Source organism: Phyllobates terribilis, unplaced genomic scaffold (genome assembly GCF_046119375.1).
Source record: "Phyllobates terribilis strain yellow unplaced genomic scaffold, ASM4611937v1 Scaffold_4__5_contigs__length_816908805, whole genome shotgun sequence".
In the NCBI taxonomy this organism is placed as follows: domain Eukaryota; kingdom Metazoa; phylum Chordata; class Amphibia; order Anura; family Dendrobatidae; genus Phyllobates; species Phyllobates terribilis.
The window spans coordinates 154,236,068-154,258,418 of record NW_027362764.1 but is presented as its reverse complement, the minus strand read 5'-3'; the positions used below and the strand labels follow the sequence as shown (position 1 = coordinate 154,258,418).

Sequence of the window (22,351 nt, the reverse complement as noted above, 5' to 3'; positions counted from 1 at the left end):
ACCGACTCTTTGGAAGCTTTGCATCAGGGACGAACTCAATAGCGCAATCGTAATCTCTATGAGATGGTAAAGCTTTCGACTCCACCTCCAAAAAAAACCTCCAAAAATCCTGAATGGGTTCAGGTAACTCCCCCTTCACAACAGCCGCAATGTGAACATTACAACACTTACCATAACACCCCTGACCCCAGGATCTTATGGAACCAGACGACCAGTCCAGCAAAGGATTATGTACTTTTAACCAGGGCATCCCCAGGATGACTGGGGAAGGCAATTTAGCAAGTACAAACAGGAAAAGGAGACGACAAAGGTTCAGAACTGAACTTATACTTTTCAAGGAATTGTTGATCAATCAAATTATAAGTGCAGAACCACAATCCACCATTACCTGAAACTCAAACGAACGACCCTGACAGGTGGTATTACCAGGAAAAAACACCCCAGCCAAACATAAAAATGCAATGCGAATGGGAGTGTTATTTCTACTGACCATTTTTTTTCTTTCCTTAAGAGAACCTCGCATTGCTTTAAAAAATGATCAGCCTTACCGCAATACAAGCAAAGTCCCTCAGAGAATCTCCTGTCCCTCTCCTTGGAACGAGATGACATTGCCCCCACCTTCATAGTTTCCTCATTGTAGGCAGGATTATCGTGCGAAACAGAATCCAGCAATATAGGAAACTTCATCTCATTCTTTCTGGCCCTCAACCTTCTATCCACACAGATAGCTAACTGCATGGCAACTTGCAAAGTATCAGGTGCAGGGAATGCAATGAACAAATCTTTAACCCTTTCACTCAAGCCTGCCAGAAACTGAAACTTGAGTGCAGGGTCATTCCACCTGACCTCTGCAGACCATCGTCTGAACATTTTGCAATAACTCTCAGCATCAAGAGAACCCTGTTTGAGACGACTGAGCTCTGCCTCAGCTGATGTAACCCGATCAGGATCATCATAAAGCAAACCCATGGCATGAAAAAATGCCTCCACAGACCTCAAACAATGATCATCAGGAGACAAGGAAAACACTCAGATTTGAGGTTCTTTATGCAATAGAGACATAATAATCCCTGTATGCTGTGGTTCACTCCCAGAAGATCTGGGTCTGAGCCGAAAATACAACAAACAAGCATTTTTTAATGAGAAAAAATCCTGTCGTTTCCCCGAGAAACACTCAGGTAATCCTACCTTAGGTTCTTCATAGCGTTCTGCAGGGTATTTACTCATGCGCTGCTGAAGACCGGCAACCTCCAGAGTCAACCCTTGCAAGCGTTGAGCAAGCTCCTGGATGGTACTTATACTGAAAGAAAACCCAGGGAGAGGAGAGGAGAGAAAAAAAAACTTTTTTTTTTAAACTGGGCTGGACATACAGTTATATGAAAAAGTTTAGACACCCCTATTAATCTTAAGCTTAATGTTTTATAAAAATTGGTGTTTTTGCAACAGCTATTTCAGTTTGATATATGTAATAACTGTTGGACACAGTAATGTTTCTGCCTTGAAATTAGGTTTATTGTACTAACAGAAAATGTGCAATCTGCATTCAAACAAAATTTGACAGGTGCATAAGTCTGGGCACCCTTATCATTTTCTTGTTTTAAATACTCCAACCTACTTTTTACTGACTTACTAAAGCACTTTTTTTGGTTTTGTAACCTCATTGAGCTTTGAACTTCATAGCCAGGTGTATGCAATCATGAGAAAAGCTACTTAAAGTGGCCACTTGCAAGTTGTTCTCCTGTTTGAATCTCCTCTGAAGAGTGGCATCATGGGCTCCTCAAAACAACTGTCAAATAATCTGAAAACAAAGATTATTCAACATAGTTGTTCAGGGGAAGGATACAAAAAGCTGTCTCAGAGATTTAACCTGTCAGTTTCCACTGTGAGGAACATAGTAAGGAAATGGAAGAACATGGGGACAGTTCTTGTTCATATAACTGTACTGTTATGCTCTTCAACTAAGAACTAAAAAATAGGAGGGAAAAGCTGTCCCTGCACTGAGACTCTGCTTAAACCCTATTTCTTGTGAATAGCCCCACAGACAATCCTGCACTGAACTCCAACGAAGACCTGAAGGAAGGGGAAAGGATGTCACTAAAAGATCTAAGGACTGGGAGCAAAAACAGGTGACCTCCTGAAAGAAAAGTTAGCTGCAGAAATGAAGATTAAAGGAAACAAAACTGGTGGAACAAGAAGTCCCAGGATATCAATTGTCCTAAGCACAAAGAGCTAACAAGGCAACTTAGCCAGAGCACAAGCGTAACAACACTGATGTCCAGCGAGGAATGTGAGACAGGTGCTGACTATAAAGAGTGAGTAGATCACGTGACCAAGACACCCAGCACCAGAGGAAAAGACTAGAAGCCAGCAAACCACAAAAATATGTCCGAAAAGTAAAACAACATAGATTCTAACATTTTCTTGTGCTCATGTATCAGCTGAAAGATGTGTCAAACTTATTAAGAGGCGCTGGTCACTCCTGCTGGCGATTCAGCTGCTCCAGGTCCACAGAGCAGCTCTTTCTCTTCCAGGCTGCTATGTTGATGGGTTGTGACTGCCAACATCATCTTGATTGACAGTTGGCTCCCCAAAGTTAGGCAACAGGGAGCTGGTTGTCAATCAGCATGATGTCAGCATTTACGCCCCATCAACAGAGCAGAGAAGAGAAGCTGGTGCTCTGTCATTGTGATATCAGCAGAAGCCATCTGTGACTACCCTGTGCCGGCTGAGATTGCACAACAGGCAGGTAGTTAGTTACTACCTGCCTGCTAGTTCTTACGTACATAGTAAAAAAAAAAAGTCCTAGATAACCCCTTTAAGTGTAAAGAAATAGTCCCTCATCTCCCAACCTAAATGTCTGATTCACAATCACATATGACATCTGCCTGGAAATAATGCCAACTTCTAGGACAAGTGTCCAATTTTTGACTGTATTATTGGTGATAATGCCATAAGATGTTTTCCATATAACATATTGTACCACATTGTACCATGTTCACCTGCCACAATAGGTTATTATGAGCGAGGCCGATATCTGCCTGCTATTTATGTTGTTTTGCGATGCAGGGAAGTGACAAAGGTTAATTGTTTGGCTACTCTCACATACAGACAGATGGTTCTCCTCTGGCTAATTCAAAGGTTGCCATGTTAATTATTATAATTAAGCTGTGTATGAAAAGCCGTGGCCCTTTGTTTGGGATTTGGTGATGTGGCGCAAAATACAAGCACAAAGGAGACATGCGATCAGCGAGCGGCATCGAGCTGCTATTATTGCTTCTCGCAGGGCATATTATCCTGTCATAGGAGATGTAAGAAAATCTATCTCTCACTTCAAGATGATAAGGCTTTGTCACTTGCAACACAATTACTGTTAAAAATAGAAAGACGCATTCAATCGGATTGTGACTTGCGGGGAGGAAGCCATTGTCCAGCTTGGTGTGACTCATCCGCGGGGCCGCAGTCAGCCCTCACGTAGCTGTCAGTTTACTGATTGCCATCATTCCCTCACTCCCTGCCTTTGATGAAATATTCATGCCTTTGCTGTGCTCTCAGCAAGTACTATTGATTTCTTGTGTAAACGGAGCTATATTTAGTCTAGACAAATGGAATGTGGATTGCCGCTGAATGAATTGGATGGAGGGCCGGGCTCTTGCCTGCTTTTAGCTTCCAATCCAAGGCTATTATTTATAATCATGAGTAGTTTTTGTGAGCTTAAGAGCGATTTTTCACCATTTAATGATTAGTCTGGAAAACCAAACCAAACAGTTTAGGAGGAATTATTTCAGCAGAGTAAAAAGTCAACCAATTTGTCTTCTACTTTTTCAATGACAGGACAATAGAACTTTGTGTTTTTTTTCCGAATTTCACTTTTACTGACGTTGTACTTTTTTTTCACTTTTTTTTTTATAAAATAATCAAAATTGATGAATTACAACTCCCTATCACAAAAAAAAATGGAGCACTTTCTTTGACCAAGAGTGTAAAATCGCAGAGATAATTGCTGTGTGAGGCCCGGTTTGCTCTTGCGTTGGCGGGTTGTGTCATTTTTAACAACTTTTTTCTTGGCACCATAATTGATATTAAGGACAGTTTTGATCTGTCAGAAAACTCATCCACAATCAATTAGGGCTGCAATGCTAGAACTTGCAGAGATAGTGATATTAATTGTATATAATTAATGAGGGCCAGAACAAGGGGGAGTCCAGGGTAAATGACAGATTAAATGAGGGAGGAGCACCATTGTATAGAAGAAAAAAAAGAGAATTCTCTGTAGATATGTCCAGTGAGTCAGTCTGTGTGAGTAGAGAAGTTACGGAGTACAGAAGGACCAGAAAGCTGTGAGGAGGCTGGCATAACTCATCGTTCCTCTCTCTGGTCCCCTTTTAGTTTGACACTGATATAATGGGCCTTTGTCAAATACTGGTCACCAGTACTCCTCTGATGGCCCCAACTATATGTTCGTCATATTCCTTTTTCTCCTGGTTCTTTCCTATAGTTCTACACCCACACTGTTCCAGTGATCTCTGGTGGCTCCTGGGTTAACAAGTTATCTCAAACTGCCTGATTCAGAACCACAGGCAGTGTTCAACCCAAGCCCCAAGAGGCAGGAGTGTGTACTGAGAGTTATAGATGCTATCAAAGGTAAGCAACATTAAGGCTCTGTCAGGATTAATAAACCACCAGCAGTAGTTCCCTCCAGCTGCCCAGATACTAGGGAGCCACGAATGATGCTAGAGAACTGGGATGATTTCCGCAGAAGAAACATAGAGATGGACTGTTCCAAGAGCTGCACATGGCTACACTTGGTTTGGGCAGTTAACCATTAGTACAGCAATTCCCTTATCAATATCATTGTTACCTGCTTCTTATACATAAAGGACTGTATTCCAGGACTGTATTCAGTTATTTTTGTGGGCCTAAGAACTAGCAGGCAGGTAGTTGCCAAATACCGGCCTGTTCTGTCCAGCACAGGTCTCTGATGGCAAAGAAAGGTCACAGATCACTCTTGCTGATGACTCTGCTGCTTCTGCTGATGTCACATCGACAGAGCTTTGGCTTCTCTTCTGCCCTGCTTTGTTGATGGGGTGTGACTGCAAATTGTAGCGCCGGCGTCCCTGCCCTCTGCTAGGCAGGGACGCTGTTCCCCTCACCTCTCTGCTCCGTGCCCGGCGTCCTCCTCCCGCTCTGCTGGCAGCGCGTGTTCCTTCCCGGCCACTGTGCTTAGGGCGCGCGCGCGCGCTCTCCCTCCCTCTTAAAGGGGCCGCGCGCGCCGTCCTAAGGAGTCCACGGCCAATGGCCGGAGGACTTCACCATATATAAGGCACCTCCTCCAAAATGGAGGTGCCCGAGCAATGTTGTTGCACTGTTCACTACTCTGCTTCAGCCCTCAGGTCCCGTTGCCAGTTACCTGCCAGATACCTGCCAGATTCCTGCCAGCTTGCTGTCTTATTCCTGCCTGATATTCTGCTACCTGCCTGCTAGCCTGAGGTCCGACGGTCTGCCTTACAACTCCTGTCAGTCTGTCTAAGGACCAGCTTGCCCGCTCACCTGGGAGCGCACATCAGCTACCTGCCTGCTTGCCTGAGGTCCGACGGTCTGCCTTCCAACTCCTGTCAGTCTGTCTATGGACCAGCTTGCCCGCTCACCTGGGAGCGCACATCTGCTACCTGCCTGCTAGCCTACCTGGAGGCTCCGCCGTCACGTGCTGTGACCACCTGCCTGTCCAGTGACTCCTGCCCGCTCACCTGGGAGCGCTCATCTGCTGCCTGTCTGCTAGCCTACCTGGAGGCTCTGCCGTCACGTGCTGTGACCACCCGCCTGTCCAGAGACTTCTGCCCGCTCACCTGGGAGCGCTCATCTGCCGCCTGTCTGTTGGTCTTCCTGGAGGCTCCGCCATCACATGCTGTGACCACCCGTTTATCCAGAGACTCTCGCCTGCTCACCTGGGAGCTCACGTCTACCATCAGCCGTCACAGGTCGTACCAACCCTTTACCCAGAGACTGTCCCGGTCACTTGCCGTGACCATCTGCCCGTTCATCCAGAGACTGCCCCGGTCACTTGCCGTGACCTCCTGCCCGTTCTTCCAGAGACTGCCCTGGTCACCTGCTGTGACTGCCTGCCTGGTCGCCACCCGCTCCCTTACAAGGACCGCCCCCTTGTATAGTAGCTCAGAGGTTCCGCCTCCCAGACCCGTTACACAAATGTCATACTGACTGACAGCCGGCTTCTCTTTGCCTTACTATGGGAAGCTGGCTGTCAATCATCAGCATGACTTCAGCAGTCATGCTCCCCGTCGACAGAGTAGCCCACAAAAAGAAGAGCTGGAGCAGCTGAATCGCCGAGCTCTCTGAGTCGGCACCAGATAGAACAGTTAGCAACTACATGCCTGTTAGCTGTTTGGCTCATAGCAAAAAAAATTATTTAGTCCTGTATAATCCCTTTAAAGAGAATTTTGCGCTTATACAGTGCACAATAAAAATGACCAGGGGTTTTCACTGATGCTATCCAATTCAGCACCATAGTCCAATCTAAGCCTTCGGATATGGAGGTATGAAGTGAATAGGCAGTCTAGAAGCTCACAGATAAAGGAGAGGGGGCAGGTGACAAGTAGAAAGCACATATTAGGAGATGTCAAACACTGCACAACAGACCTACCACCACAATGGGTCACTCCCAATGGTTGACATCACCTTCGAGTCTCTGGACGCCATAGTTATGTACTGTGCCTGTGACTGCATCTTATTAGTGATTTATTCTCTTATGTAGTCTGCAGCAATTCAATCACTGATTAATTTTCAATTAAGGGCATTTTAATTTAAAAAAGGGTTGGGATTGCGCAAGCTGCCTACTCTGCTTAGGGAGTCAACATACGTTGTCCTGACAGTGACTCTGTCTTTAATGCTATGAAACTTACAATTCTAAATACATTGATATAGACAGTCCAGATCTGCAACATGTAATGTTCTGGAATATCCAGTCAATCATCCAATCGCAGATAAAACCCCTGTGCAATGTGTACAATGATAGGAGGTCTAATAGTGCCACACTACAGTACAGTACTGCATGTACTTCGGTATACTACAGTGTACATGTGCCAGGTTGAACTGCTCTTTTGGACACCAGTTGATGGTGGCTCCATGTTATTTGTCTGGTACATGGTGTATCCTCTACAGGTCCCTAAATAAGCTCTTGTCCTCAACATAGAAAGTGATGGCAGCAGCTTTTTTGGAACATAGTTTCCACCATAAGATGGATATTATTTACGCCACCAGACAATCATAAAGACTAAAATATTTTATATATGTATGATCATAGCTGTAGCTGTACACTGATAATGATTGGAAAATACTCATTTACAAGTTACTTTTTAGATGGAGAATATTTGTTATGGTCAGACACTGAGTGTTTGCTTATAATATAATTATATTTTTACTTTCCATGATGGGGTCATTTTGCACTTTTATTATTGTTATTCACACCCATTAACCCATTATTGTTATTAGTCATTAACATCATTAAGATCCTAAAAATAATTGCTATGTGCAAACGGGTAAGGCCATATTAGATGCCTATGGAGCACTTAGAGTTGATAGCCTTGAACCATCTAACCTTGGTTGTGGACAGAATGCCAACAGGAACCTTCAGAGATGGCTTTGCTTTACTTGCATCATCTTTGTGGACAGTCTGTTAGAATTATATTACAATAAAGGTGTCTCCTGGAGGTTGTAAGCCTTAACACAGAAGCATTTTAGTGCCCAAACATAAGTCATTATTGAATCATTTGATGAAGCTTGGGAGTACTGGAGTTGTAAAATGGACTATGCAATGGAACTGTTTCTTATTAGATGCTGCTAAAAGAATGCCATCATAATTATCATATAAGTAAACTCTTCCTGCTTTTAGACATTTTTTTTAACAAAATATCTAAAAAATATTTTATAAAAATGTAAAATATAGATAGTAAAGAATAACAATTAAAAACATGTATTTGTATCTTATTTCAGATATAAAGTCCGAGGTTCCTACAGGTTTGGAACCTGTCACACCACTGGACCTAAGGACAGATCTAAGAACAGTGATGCCAATTTTAGATCCCATGTTGCGAGAGAAGCAGCTGCAGCAGGAGCTCCTATTAATCCAGCAGCAACAGCAAATTCAGAAGCAGCTGCTCATTGCTGAATTTCAGAAACAGCATGAAAACCTCACAAGGCAACACCAGGCCCAGCTCCAGGAACACCTCAAGGTATCTGTTAGGGCTCATACTCATCTGCATTTAAAACGGACGAGTGCAATCCGATAAAGAATCGGACTGCACTCTGACTAATGTATGTCAATGATTCTGTGTTAATCTGCAAAAAAAAATCACGGCATGCTGCGAGTGGCCGCGTATATCGGACGAGACTCGCCAATGCAAGTCAATGGGTGCGAGAAAAAAATCGCACGACACATGTATCATGCGTGTTCTGTGCCATTTTTATGCACCAATCTCATAGGAAACCCGATATTTCATCAGCCGAGTGCAGTAAAATCACAGCGTGAACTGTCAGAATAAAATAGATATAGATACTGTAGAATAAAAGAAAAAAAATGATGTGGGGTCCCCCATATTATTCTTAACCAGCTGAGTGAAAGCCGACTGCTGGCGGCTGATGTTTATAGTATGGGATGGTGGAATAAACATGGAGCTTCTCAGGCTATTAATATCAGCTCACAGCTGCCTGCGTAGCCTTTACTGTTTATTAACAAGGGTTAACCCCCCAAAAAAATGGCATGGGGTTCCCCCTATTTTTAATAACCAGCAAAGGCTAGGCAGACTGCTGTGGGCTGATATTAATAGCCTAGGAAGGGGCCATGGATGTTGGCCCCCTCTCAGACTAAGACCATCAGCCCTCAGCCACCCCAGAAATGGCACTTCCATCAAATGCGCCAATTCTGATGCTTAGCCTCCGCTCTTCCCACTTGACCTGGTGCGGTGGCATGTTTGATAATAGTTGTGGGGTTGATGTCAGCTGTTTTATGACCGCTGACATCAAGCCCAGGGGTTAGTAATGGAGAGTCGTCAATAAGACTCCCCCATTACTAACCCCATAGTCAAATGTAATAAAGACACAGACAGAGTAAAGTCTTTTAATTGAAATAAACGAACCACACCCTCTTTTTCCCATATATTAATGTAAAATTAAAACTAATAAACCACAGTATCCCTCATCTGGCCGCCGATAATCCATTTGTTTCACGAAGAAGAGCCCAACTCAGCTACATTTGGATGCATTGCTGAGTGGTGGCACAATGCGACTGCTCAGCCATACATCCAAGAGATGCTGAGCTGTGAGTGAGAATGCAGCTTCAGTGTCACGCGCTAACGTCAGTATGGTGACTGGAGTTTATAGCTGATGAACTCCGGTCACCTCACTGACGTCACCGCTCGCTGCATAAGACTTTCTGGGCTCTTCTTCATAGAAGGTTGAGCATTAGCACCCCTGCTCCATTCAAGACAAAGTTCTGAAGAGCCTGTTCTCAGGATCGCTGGTGGTCCTAGTAATCTGGCATCCAGCACTCAGTAAGTTATTCCCTATCCTATTTTGAGAATAACCCTTTAAAAGCAAATATTGACAACAGCAAAAATGATCATTTGATTATAGACTAAAAGTAACAAAGCTATCTCATTCACTAAGCTAAGTTGCATGTAATTTGATAATGGAATATTCAAGATTCCTAAAATCTCCAATACACATAACATCAGGAAGATGTTATTAGTGAATGACATGAAAAATCATAATATATTCTATTTATTTATGATTACTCCATTCCCAAATCTCTTGTGCCCACACCCTATTGCTTATTCATTGGAAGATCGTATTTCGTAGTTGTTATCATGTTATTCCATTATTGTGCAATGTAAATCCTATTGTTATTGAAAGGTGCTATACAACAAAATAAATGTGTTACAGGTGGCAGCAGTTTCGGCTGTACTCCTTCCTTCCCATAGGGGCATAGCAGAAATCTTACAATATAGGGGACCCTGTACATTGTTCCACAACCTAGAAAGTTGTAGGTGTTGTTGTCACGCTTGGACACAACGATGTCCAGCGGACGGCACAACATAAAATACATCAGGATGGAAAAGAGGGAGGAAGGCCCTAACGGTAGGGAGCGAGGAATGGGACATCTCCTGACACCAACCTGTGTCTGTCCCTAAGCTTCCCTAATGCCCTATGCGGGTCTTTCCCCCCCGCCTCCATCACATGCCTAGTCCCTGACTGTCACCTGAACTAGTCCTGGCTAGTGCACTCGCTGACAAGGACGCTAGCCTTGTCACTACAAGTAATCAACATAGAGTAAGATGACAAACAAGGGACTGGCATGAAGAAAAACAACTTAACTTAGAATCTGCAGCAAAGCTCCAAATCTGCAGCAAGGCTCCATTAACGGCACCAGGGTACAGAACTCCTACAGCAGCTCCACCATTCACAGGAGGACTCCACACCTAACTGGTCTGTATAGAGGTAACTCTATAACTGATGATCAGCTGATGGGTCATGTGACATTTTAAAGGGAGGTGGGAGTGGTTGCCAACCAACATCAGCTAACCAGACCAAAACTTTCCAGCAAGAAATTGACATTAATGATTTGTGACAGCTGCCTTTACTTACTCACTGTGAAAATGGATGCTAGGAATATAATGGGAATATGTTGGAATGGTTTGATAACAACTTTATTTTTCCTCTTTTCTGAAAATTCAAAGGGATATATTAACCTCCGTCTAGTCTTAAAAATATCATTTTCTGGTTAGTGAATGTGTGTGCTTTACTTCTCAAGAGCATTTTAATGGAGATACTACTGATGAGTTTTTTTAATCATTTCATCAGTAATTCTTTATCCAACCTTAGGGTATGTTCCCATATTGCATTTTAGCTGTTAACCTTCCACAGAGGAAGTTCTGTAGCAAAATATTTTTGCAAGAATGATGCAGTAATTCTTTCTATTATTTTCCCTCCCTTCTATTAGGCACTGCTTGTATGATCTCAGAAAACATCAATTAACAGAGAGCCATAAACATCCTGAGCTTCAGATATCAAGGGATACTGTCTATGCTTTCTAAGACAGGGGTCTCCCAACCTATGGCTAGTGAGCCACATGTGGCTCATGGGCCAATGATGTGTGGCTCATGGGCCAATGATGTGTGGCTCGCGGCTGTCCACTAGCTTGGTGTATCAGCACCAGGTATCCAGATGGAGAATTTTGTGAGTAGCCCCACACGGAAGAGCATATCTAGATGTGCATATACTGAAGGGGAGAGGGGGAGAGGGGGCTAAATATCGTAGAATGGAGATAGAATTATACTGCCAGGTAGAGAGGTCCTTAAAACTGGATGCAATATTGTGATAAGTATGCTTGATATTGTTAGGGTGAACACTTTGGTATGTTCACTAGTTGCCTGCTCCTGGCCTAATGGATATGATCAAGTGCATGCAAGAAAGAATAACATCAGACACACACAGTCGGATGTAAGCTCTCCTTGATCAGCTATGGCACAGCTCCAAGTGTACTTTATTCAACCCAAACATAGACTTATATATACTGGGTTTGGTCCATGAGGTCATCAGGGGGGCGTGATCCATGAGGTCATCAGGGTGGGTTGGTCCATGAGGTTATCAGGGTGGGTTGGTCCATAAGGTCATCAGAGGGCATAGTACATGAGGTCATCAAGGTGGGTTGGTCCATGAGGTTATCAAGGGGCGTGATCCATGCGATGTGTCACTCTGTGGTTGGTTAGTCCTTCTATAGAATGCAGCTTCCTCCCAGAACAGAGCATGGTGTGATGAAACTGGAAATGGCAGCCATCTTTTGATCTAAACAACCTTATGTAAGGTGAAATAATACACTTTGTGGGTCTTTTCTCTCAATCTCCTATGTCTTGTGGTTAATTAAGTATTTGAGCCTATGGCTCTCCTCCACAATATAAGAATCCTGCTTTTAAGGGAAGGGGCACAATGTCATGGTCTGCTTTTTGTGGGGAAGCTTTGGCTGTCAATATAACAGGTTCTTGGTGTCACTAATGTGGGAGAGAGGACGCTGGGTGTGGTCCACCACTGTCTCTGAGACCTCAATGTGACTCTTGCAGTAAGGAAGGTTGGGGATCACTGGTCTAAGAGAATAAGTATCACTACCTTGCCTAGTAACCAATAGTAAAGTTCATCTCTTGGACTGGTAAAATGAACTGACTTGTTGGCAGTATGTTGGGCTAAAGCAGAAAGTCACAGCTCTCGAAAATATTGAGCTTGCACGCTGTGCATTACATTGGGGTATAACTAATTTCATTGTAAAGCTATGTTCCCATATGTGTCATGGCTTTCAGTTATAACAGACACTATAACTTGATGCTGGTATGATGGATCACAATGAAGTACAAACAGGTCTTCCAAAGGTTTACTTGTGAATCTGGTTGTTAAGGATGCACGGAGAACTATTCTTGCAATTGAATTGGCTCACATGTAGATTACACTTGTTTGCATGCTCCTTTATTTTGTTTGACATAATTTCAGACCAGGAAAATCCATCCTTGAACTTACCAGATCTCTTACATGGGATCTGGAGCCTAAACATACAAGTATACGTCACCAGTTAAAAGCAGGTTTTCGAAGGCATTTTGTCACCGTCACAAAGAGAACGGGACCATCTGCATAATAACAACTTAACAACATTTATTCATTTGAACCTTGAATCACTAATTAAATCTTCTCCAAGCACTAAAGCCAAAGGATCAGATCCTGCAGCCGGATAATGCCTGTATATTGACCCCTAGATCATCTCATGGCCATGTTTATTCACTTGTTAAAACTGAAAGTAGTCATGTGACAGCGGTCAGACGCAAGAAAACCGAGCTGAGGGACTCAAATATAAATCAAAATAATTAAAGTCTCATTGCCAGCCAATATTTATGTTGTTAAGTAATGGCTCTGAGTGGTCAGGGAATAGCCCTAAGCCTCCAAACACCGGTTGTTATGGAGCCTGTTAATGTCAGCTGGGAGCCAATGCAAATTGAAGTGGAAGGGGAAACACACCAAGCGTCTGTGTGAGACGATGGCCTTCCAGGAGCTGTGTGGTCTGTGGGACTCTTGCTGTGAAGTCGTGTTTACTCAGCTACGATAAGTGTAGGACTAGGATGCAGCCCATTATTAGACAGTGTTAGATTCAGTCTTAAGTTTAAGGACCACTACCAGCTCACATTTCATGTTCTTCCCTGAGTACAGGTTGTGATCAGATTTTCTGACCCATATATCTGGTAAATGTGCACTAAAGATGGCATTATTATTACTTGTATTAGTATAAAATGCACCAAAAGGAAAAGCAATATCACAAAATGTTCTTATAGAGCAAGGATGTTAAACTCAAACACACAGGGGGCCAAAATGAAAAACTTGGACAGAGTGGCGGGCCAAACAGTATACAGTGTAATAAGCCCTACAAAGTCCTCCATACAGAATAATGGGTCCCAAATAGTCCTCTATACAGAATAATGGGCCTCACATAGTCTTCAATACAGAATAATGTCCCCCACATAGTCCTCCATACAGAATATAGGGCACCACATAGCTTTCCATACAGTATAATGGGCCCCACAAACTCCTCCATACCGTATAATGGGCCCGACATAGTCCTCCATACAGTATAATGGGCCCCACATAGTCCTCCATACAGAATAATGGGCCTCGCATATTCCTCCATGCAGAATAATGGGCCTCACATATTCCTCCATGCAGAATAATGGGCCTCACATAGTCCTCCATACAGAAAAATGGGCCCCACATAGTCCTCCATACAGAATAATGGGCCCCACATAGTCCTCCATACAGAATAATGGGCCCTACATAGTCCTCCATACAGAATAATGGGCCCCACATAGTCTTCCATACAGAATAATAGGCCCCACATAGTCCTCCATACAGAATAATGGCCCCACATAGCGTGGTGATTCTGGTCTTGCCGGCCAAATAAAACCAACCTGAGGGCCAGATTTGGCTCACGGGCCAGAGTTTGACATGTATGATCTAGAGTGAGGAAAAGCGTGTTAGCTGGAAAATGCAGCATATACAGATGAGGCAAAGTTTAACTTGACAAATAACGAACCATCTTGATAACAGGTGCAATACCACCAAGAGTGAAGTCCTCAATGATGCAGTGAAGTAGAAATGAAAGGGGTGGCACTCTGAACGAGGTAAAAATTCTTCTTTATTTATACAGCAATAAAATCATGGATGCGGAGGAGCAGAGGAGCAGGTCAACAACCGGACGACGCCCGTTTCGCATGCTAAACACCTGGACCTGTTGAAGCGTGTTTAGCATGCGAAATGGCTGTCGTCTGGTTGTTGACCCGCTCCTCCGCATCCATGATTTTATCTTTGTATAAATAAAGAAGAATTTTTACCTCGTACAGAGTGCCACCCCTTTCATCTTTTCTTCACTGCATCATTGTTACAGAACGTTATCAACACACTCTGTCCGTCCCAGTTTTCCCCCATATTAAAATCTAATTCAACTTCGGGTTCATACCAACCATGCACATAATAGCCTCTGTCAGGACTGCACACATACTGGCTGGCGACCAGTCCATATATTATTATTTATCCTATTCGGTATATCAAGGCTGCATTATACAATATATGTACTTTTTACCTTTTGTGTCTCCCCCACTTCCTCATAGACTGTAAGCTCGCGAGCAGGGCCCTCACTCCTTTCGATATGAGATATGCTTATTCTGTATTCTCTGTATATGTCCCCCCTAAAATTTGTAAAGTGCCGAGGAATATGTTGGCGCTATAAAAATAAAAACTAATATTATTATTATTATTATTATCTCACTTAAAAGGTTAAAGGGAAGCTATCATCAGAAAATGTTATTGTTTAAATCAGGTTTGTGTGTTAGGCCGGGATCACATTAGCGTATAGCATCTGGTGCAGGAGTATCAGATGCCATATGCTAAAGACACTCGGCTCCAGCTTTGCAGCGAGTGTGATCCGAGAGTCAGTGCTCTGTGCTCCGATCCTCTTGCATGAGAGCATCACAGCACAGGTGCGAAAGAGACGGAAAAAGTAATTTTTCCACCTCTTCCATTGCCGGCATCTGCGCTAATCGCACTGCAATCAGATCACATCCGAGTACAGTTCAATGTTTCACACGCACTCATAGACTTGTATGGTGCAGATCTGAGCTGCCCCGTAGAATAACACTGGTCCGAGTGCGATGTTTTATCTCATAGTATTCGACTGTGTTATACTCTCGTATGAGTGAGCCCTTACAGACAGCTCCCGGGTTATGAACTAGATATGTTCTGTAGCTTTGTTCATAACCTGGATATGTATGTAAACTGGAAAAAATAAAACTAATACTCACCTCACAACTGACCGCTTTTGCAAACCCATTACTTGCTGTCTGCCATTCGGTCACTTTCTTTCTGTCGTCGGCCACACTGGACCTTTGACGGAATTAAGAAGAGGACCGCATCTCTGGCCTCTTCACTATAGGACCAGACTTCTGGCCATGTCCAGCCTTCTGGAGGCTGCTGTCCATCATGTCAATGCAGGAGCCTGGACGCAGCCAGAAATCTTGGAGATGCGGTCTACGACTGCAGAAAAAGGAGATCCTGATGACAAGTAGAGGGACAGCCGGTGAGGTGATTTTTTTCTTTTAACCAATACTCACCCTTGCTGTCCAACTGGAAGTTGAAGTGTAAAATAACCCCAGTAGCCTGTGTCAAATTTGCAAGATTTCTATTTTTTTATTTTTAACACAGATTGCTATATGAAAAAAAATTTAAAATAGACAACCTTTTGGCCTATACAGCCATCACTAGACCTTATTATCCGAAGGGGAAGAGAAAGAAATAAACTTATATTGATCTTACATGGTATCGACTGAGCACAATTTGTCCTATAGGTGCCATATAAAGTACAACCTACTAAATTATTTAAAGAGACTGCTCTGTATACATCCAGCCATTCTTTCAGTAATGTGGAGTAAGCTTTCCAGTGTTTAGGTTTAAAGAAGTTGTCCTCTACTTTGACATTGATGCCCTAACTGTAGGATAGAGCATCAATGTATGATTGGCCAGGGTCCCGCACGCGGCACCCCCGCCAATCAGCTGTTATCGGCGGCGGCTTCTGCCGCCCCGATTTGCTTACCTGCGGTGCTTGGCCGTCAAGTTGTAGTGGCCGCCGTGGGGTACTGCACATCCGCCTCCTATTCAATTGAATGGGAGACGGATGTGCAGTAACAAGCGCCGGCCACTGCAACTTGATGGCCAAGCAGCTCAGGTAAGGACTGCTTCCTGCGGCTGCCGGAACCGATGCCCTCGGGCATCAATGTCAAAGTAGTGGACAACCCCTTTAATATTCCTCACCGCTGCTAATAACAGGTTTAAGATGTTTGCTATTATGGAGAACTAGAGACATTGGGCTCGATTCATTAAGGTGTTTATGTCAGAATGCTGGTGTACAACAGTTTACTAAGTTACAAGCCAGAAGTTGAGCAAAAATATTGTGACATTTTCCATTTACATCCCAGTCTTCGTGAGCTACGCCAATATTGGCATAGCATGGATGGGACGGGCCATAACTATGTCCGCCCATCGAATGTTTTGAAAAATTATGCCACTTTAATGGTGTCATTTATTCCAGAAGTGAACCCCAGTCTCTGACCAGAGTACATTTATGGCAGCGAAACTTGCCAATTAACAGATGCATCTTACTAATTTGGTGGCGTGCATCGCTTAATGAATGAGCTGCTTCAGACTTCAGCGAGCCCCTTCATGAAGAGTGGACAGCAGTGAAGGAATTGGTACCACTGAGTATTGTTATTGTTATAATATTATTCAATATTATTTTCAAATTTGGTGTTAAGACTATTAGCAGTGGATATGAAGATATTTGCTCTAATGGTAAAATAGCTTTCTTGAATTTGTATAATTCAGTAAGTATTTTCTTTCCTTTTGAACAAGATAAATAACCATAACTGTGGTAGCGATCTATACATGTCTAGGGGCCACATCTTGTAGGACCTTGCATTATCTGATCACATAGATGCTGTTTTATGTCTGGTGGCTGCTCAAGAGGATAGCGCACAGTTCAGGAGCAGGGATCGATAAGTGCTAATAGTGCTTTGTGTGACCACCTCTGGGTCACCTATTTATTGATAGAAAGAGGGTCACCTGAAAGGAGTAGATGACCTAAGAGGATACCTGTGTGTGGTCCGCTCCATTGTAGCTTATGGCTGTAGTGAAGATCTCAGCTGCTTCAGCAACTCACATAAACTGCAAAGAACAGAGCCGCATGCATGGTCTCTTTCTTTGTAGAGGGAATGTAGAGGAAAATATATATATATTTCTCCTGTATATATATATACAGGGTGGGCCATTTATATGGATACACCTAAATAAAATGGGAATGATTGGTGATATCAACTTCCTGTTTGTGGCACAGTAGTATATTGGAGATGGGAGGAGGAAAGCTTTTCCATATGGGTGGTGACCATGGAGGCCATTTTGAAGTCGGCCATTTTGGATCCAACTTTATTTTTTCAATGGGAAGAGGGTCATGTGACACATCAAACTTATTGAGAATTTCATAAGAAAAACAATGGTGTGTTTGGTTTTAACGTAACTTTATTCTTTCATGAGTTATTTAAAGTTTCTCTTTGTTTACAGCCATTGACATGTCGCAGAGGTTAACACGTGAGTAGCGGATAGAAATTGTGTTGATGTCTGGTGAATGCAATACCCGGGTCATTGCAGCAGATTTCAATGCAAAACACCCTACGAGACCACCCATCTCCCAGGCTACAGTTAGCAAACTGCTTGCCAAATTTCGTGAAAGAGGTTCAGTGTTGGATTTGGCAAAATGGGGACGCAAGAAAACTGTCACTAATGAAGAAACATTAGTGGCTTTCCTAGCTTCATTCAGCAAGAGCCCATAGCGTAGCACTCACCGCATGTCACTGGAGAGTGGCATCAGTCCAACATCCCTTCGGCGGATATTAGCTACTCACAAATGGCACCCTTACAAAATCCAGCTGCTGCAGCATCTCAACGAGGATGACCAAGATCGGCACACTGAATTTGCAGAATGGGCAAAACAAAAATTGGAACAGGACCCTCAGTTTACACAGAACATTATGTTCAGTGATGAGGCAAACTGTTTTGTGAATGTTGAAGTTAACAAACAAAACCACCCCTATTGGTCTGACACTAACCCACAGTGGATAGATCCCTCCAAGACTGTAGGAACACAAAAATTGATGGTATGGTGTGGTATATAGGGTACAAAGATAGTGCGGCCATTCTTCATCAATGGAAACCTCAATGCCACTGGATATCTGAAATTGCTACATGATGATGTGTTGCCCTCTTTATGCACTGAAGATGGCTCGTTCCCTGAGTTTTTCCAACAAGATGGTGCACCACCACATTATGGGTGTCAGATCCGAGCATTCCTACATGAACAGTTTGCTGGAAAGTGGATTGGTCATCGTGGGCCAGTTGAATGGCCACCAAAGTCTCCCGATCTGACCCCCTTAGACTTTTATCTTTCAGGTCATCTGAAGGCAATTGTCTATGCTGTGAAGATACGAGATGTGCAGCATCTGAAACAACAGATACTGGAAGCCTGTGCTAGAATTTCTGCGGTGTTGCTATCAGTGTGTCAAGAGTGGGAGAAGAGGGTTGCATTGACAATCCAACACAATGGGCAGCACTGTGAACACATTTTATAAGTCTTCATAAACTTGTAAAAAACTCATGAAAGAATAAAGTTACGTTAAAACCAAGCACACCATTGTTTTTCTTAGGAAATTCTCAATAAGTTTGATGTGTCACATGACCCTATTCCCATTGAAAAAAATAAAGTTGGATCTAAAATGGCCTACTTGAAAATGGCCACCATGGTAACCACCCATCTGGAAAAGTTTTTACCCTCACATATACTAATGTGCCACAAGCAGGAAGTTGATATCACCAACCATTCCAATTTAACTTAGATGTATCCATATAAATGGCCCACCCTGTATATATAATGCCATGAATGTCTCAGATGATAATACCCCTGTAAGTTTTATTGTGGGGTTTGGTCTAATATGACAATGTGACCCTTGGACCAGAAAAGGTTTTGCGCTCCTGCTATAGTGTAACCAGATTGTCAGATGTAACTCTAATTGAAAGTATTTGGTCAAAAATATGAGTTCAAATATGACATTACCACTTTTTAGTCCAAAATGGCATACAGATCCAGAAGTGCTGACTACAGATCTAGTGGTGCTGAGTACAGATCCAGAGGTGCTGAGTACAGATCCAGGGGTGCTGAGTACAGATCCAGTGGTGCTGAGTACAGATCCAGAGGTGCTGAGTACAGATCTAGAGGTGCTGAGTACAGATCCAGGGGTGCTGAGTACAGATCCAGGGGTGCTGAGTACAGATCCAGAGGTGCTGAGTACTGATCCAGAGATGCTGAGTACAGATCCAGAGGTGCTGAGTAGAGATGAGCGGTGTTCGACTAGAACTGTTCGCCAATCTCAAATTCGAGCTGTTTTGGGCGGTGTTCGAGTTGTTCGACGAACCCGAACGATTTGCAAAAAATTCGGCTGTTCGAGGTTATGTTCGATAACTGTTCGTGCACCAAAAGCGTGTCCTGCATGTCTGGCGCTATTTAGAGCACCAATCATGCAGGGATTGTCTGCCACTCACTGTAATGCCACAGCCATGGTGGTTGTGGCATTACAGTAATTGCCCAAATCGATGGGAACAGTGCCAACAGTGAAACATGAAAAGCCGGCAATTCAGCAGCGGCATACACCTGTACCCGACAATTTAGAACCGAAAGAATAGAGCTTCACACATAGATTAGATAGATATAAACATGTCAGCCACATATATACGAAGTACAGTGAAAGTGCTGCTTACTGTACTTGTCATTTAGCGTAAAGGATTTATCAAAAAAAATAATAGTGTTTTCATGCACCGTCTCTTTAAAAAAGCCGGCCGGCAATTCAGCAGCGGTACCCGACAATTTAGAATAGAAAGAATAGAGAATCACACATAGATTAGATAGATAGAAACATGTCAGTCACATATATATGAAGTACAGTGACAGTGCTGCTTACTGTACTTGTCATTTAGCGTAAAGGATTTATCAAAAAAAATAATAGTGTTTTCATGCACCGTCTCTTTAAAAAAGCCGGCCGGCAATTCAGCATCTGTACCCGACAATTTAGAATAGAAGGAACAGAGCATCACACATAGATTAGATAGATAGAAACATGTCAGTCACATATATATGAAGTACAGTGATAGTGTTGGTTACTGTACTTGTCATTTAGTATTAAAACAAAGGATTTATTATTAAAAAAATTGGCGTGGGGTTCCCCTTCATTTTAGGCTCTAGCGGAGGTTAAGCAGACGGCTGGGGCAGATGTTTGAAGCCTGGGAAGGGGGTAATACCCACGGAGCTTCCCAGGCTACTAATATCAGCCCCCAGCTGAATACATAGCCTTTACTAGCTATTAAAATGGGGGACCCCCCAAAAAAAATGACGTGGGGTCCCCCCTAATTTAATAGCTAGCAAAGGCTAGGCAGACAGCTGGGGGCTGATATTAATAGCCCAGGAAGGGAGCCATGAATATTGGCCCCCTCCCAGGCTAGAAACACCAGCCGTCAGCCGCCCCAGAAATGGCGCATTCATAGGATGCGCCAATTCTGGCACTTAGCCTCGCTCTTCCACGCTGCCCTGGTGCGGTGGCAGGGGGTAATAGGGTTGGGGTTGATGTCAGCTTATAATGCCAGCTGACATCAAGCCCAGGTTAGTAATGGAGAGGCGTCTATAAGACACCCCCATTACTAACCCCATAGTCAAAGTTAAAAAAAACACAAACACCCAGAATAAAGTCCTTTAATTGAAATAAAGACACAATCCTTTATTGTTCTAAATTAAACCATACTTACCGTCACGCCCATTCCAGCTGAAGCCAACGATATCCTGCAATAAAAGAAAAATAATAAAGCAACCTCATCCTTACCTTTCCATGGTTCCCACGACAGCTTCAGCTCTGCTACATCGAGATGACAGGCTGGACCGCAGCAGAACGCTGCCATCCAGCCTCTCATCCCGCAGACACTGAGAAGCGCAGGCTTGCTTGCGCTGCTCAGCGTCTCTCTGTGACGACATCCAGATGAGCCGAGTTCATGTCCAATGAACTCGGCTCACCTCATGCACGTCACTGACAGCGTGGGAAAATTCTCACGCTGAAGCGGTGAGTGCAGGAGAATTCTCCCACGCTGTCAGTGACTTGCATAAGGTGAGCTCATGTCCAATGAACTCAGCTCACCTCCTGCACGTCACTGACAGCGTGGGAGAATTCTCCTGCACTCAGCGCTTCAGCGTGAGAATTCTCCCACGCTGAAGCGCTGAGTGCAGGAGAATTTTCCCACGCTGTCAGTGACGTGCATAAGGTGAGCTCATGTCCAATGAACTCAGCTCACCTCCTGCACGTCACTGACAGCGTGGGAGAATTCTCCTGCACTCAGCGCTTCAGTGTGAGAATTCTCCCACGCTGAAGCGCTGAGTGCAGGAGAATTTTCCCACGCTGTCAGTGACGTGCATGAGGTGAGCCGAGTTCATTGGACATTAACTCGGCTCATCTGGATGCCCTCACAGAGAGACACTGTGGAGCGCAAGCAAGCCTGCGCTTCTCAGTGTCTGCAGGATGACAGGCTGGATGGCAGCGTTCTGCTGCGGTCCAGCCTGTCATCTCGATGTAGCAGAGCTGAAGCTGTCATGGGAACCATGGAAAGGTAAGGATGATGTTGCTTTATTATTTTTCTTTTATTTCAGGAGATCGTTGGCTTCAGCTGGAATGGGCGTGACGGTAAGTATGGTTTAATTTAGAACAATAAAGAATTGTGTGTTTATTTCAATTAAAGGACTTTTTTCTGGGTGTTGTGTTTTTTTTAAATACTTTACTAGAAATTCATGGTGGTCATGTCTAATATTGGCGTGACCCCATGAATTTCGGGCTTAGGGCCAGCTGATAATGCCAAGCTGGCCCTAACCCCTTTATTACCCAGTGAGCCACCGCATCAGGGCCCTGGATGAGTTGGGTACAGCGCCAGAAGATGGCGCTTCTATGAACGCGCCATTTTCCGGGGTGGCTGCGGACTGCAATTTGCAGCGGGGGTGGCCCAGAAAGCTTGGGCCTCCCTGCGCTGCAGATTCCAGCCCCCAGCTGCCTAGTTGTACCTGGCTGGACACAAAAACAGAGCGAAGCCCCACGTCAATTTTCTTTAAATTATTTCATGAAATAATTAA

The 22,351-nt window shown here is 43.8% G+C and overlaps 1 protein-coding gene across 2 annotated transcripts in view; it reads left to right on the top strand.

Moving 5' to 3' along the window:
* HDAC9 (histone deacetylase 9) overlaps nucleotides 1–22,351 on the top strand; it is a 1,057,517-nt gene that overhangs the window by 886,477 nt on the left and 148,689 nt on the right. For both annotated transcript variants that reach the window (XM_073677842.1, XM_073677846.1), the window contains one exon: nucleotides 8,005–8,243. In XM_073677842.1, the coding sequence (XP_073533943.1) occupies nucleotides 8,005–8,243 (239 nt within the window). The remainder of the gene's footprint in view (nucleotides 1–8,004; nucleotides 8,244–22,351) is intronic.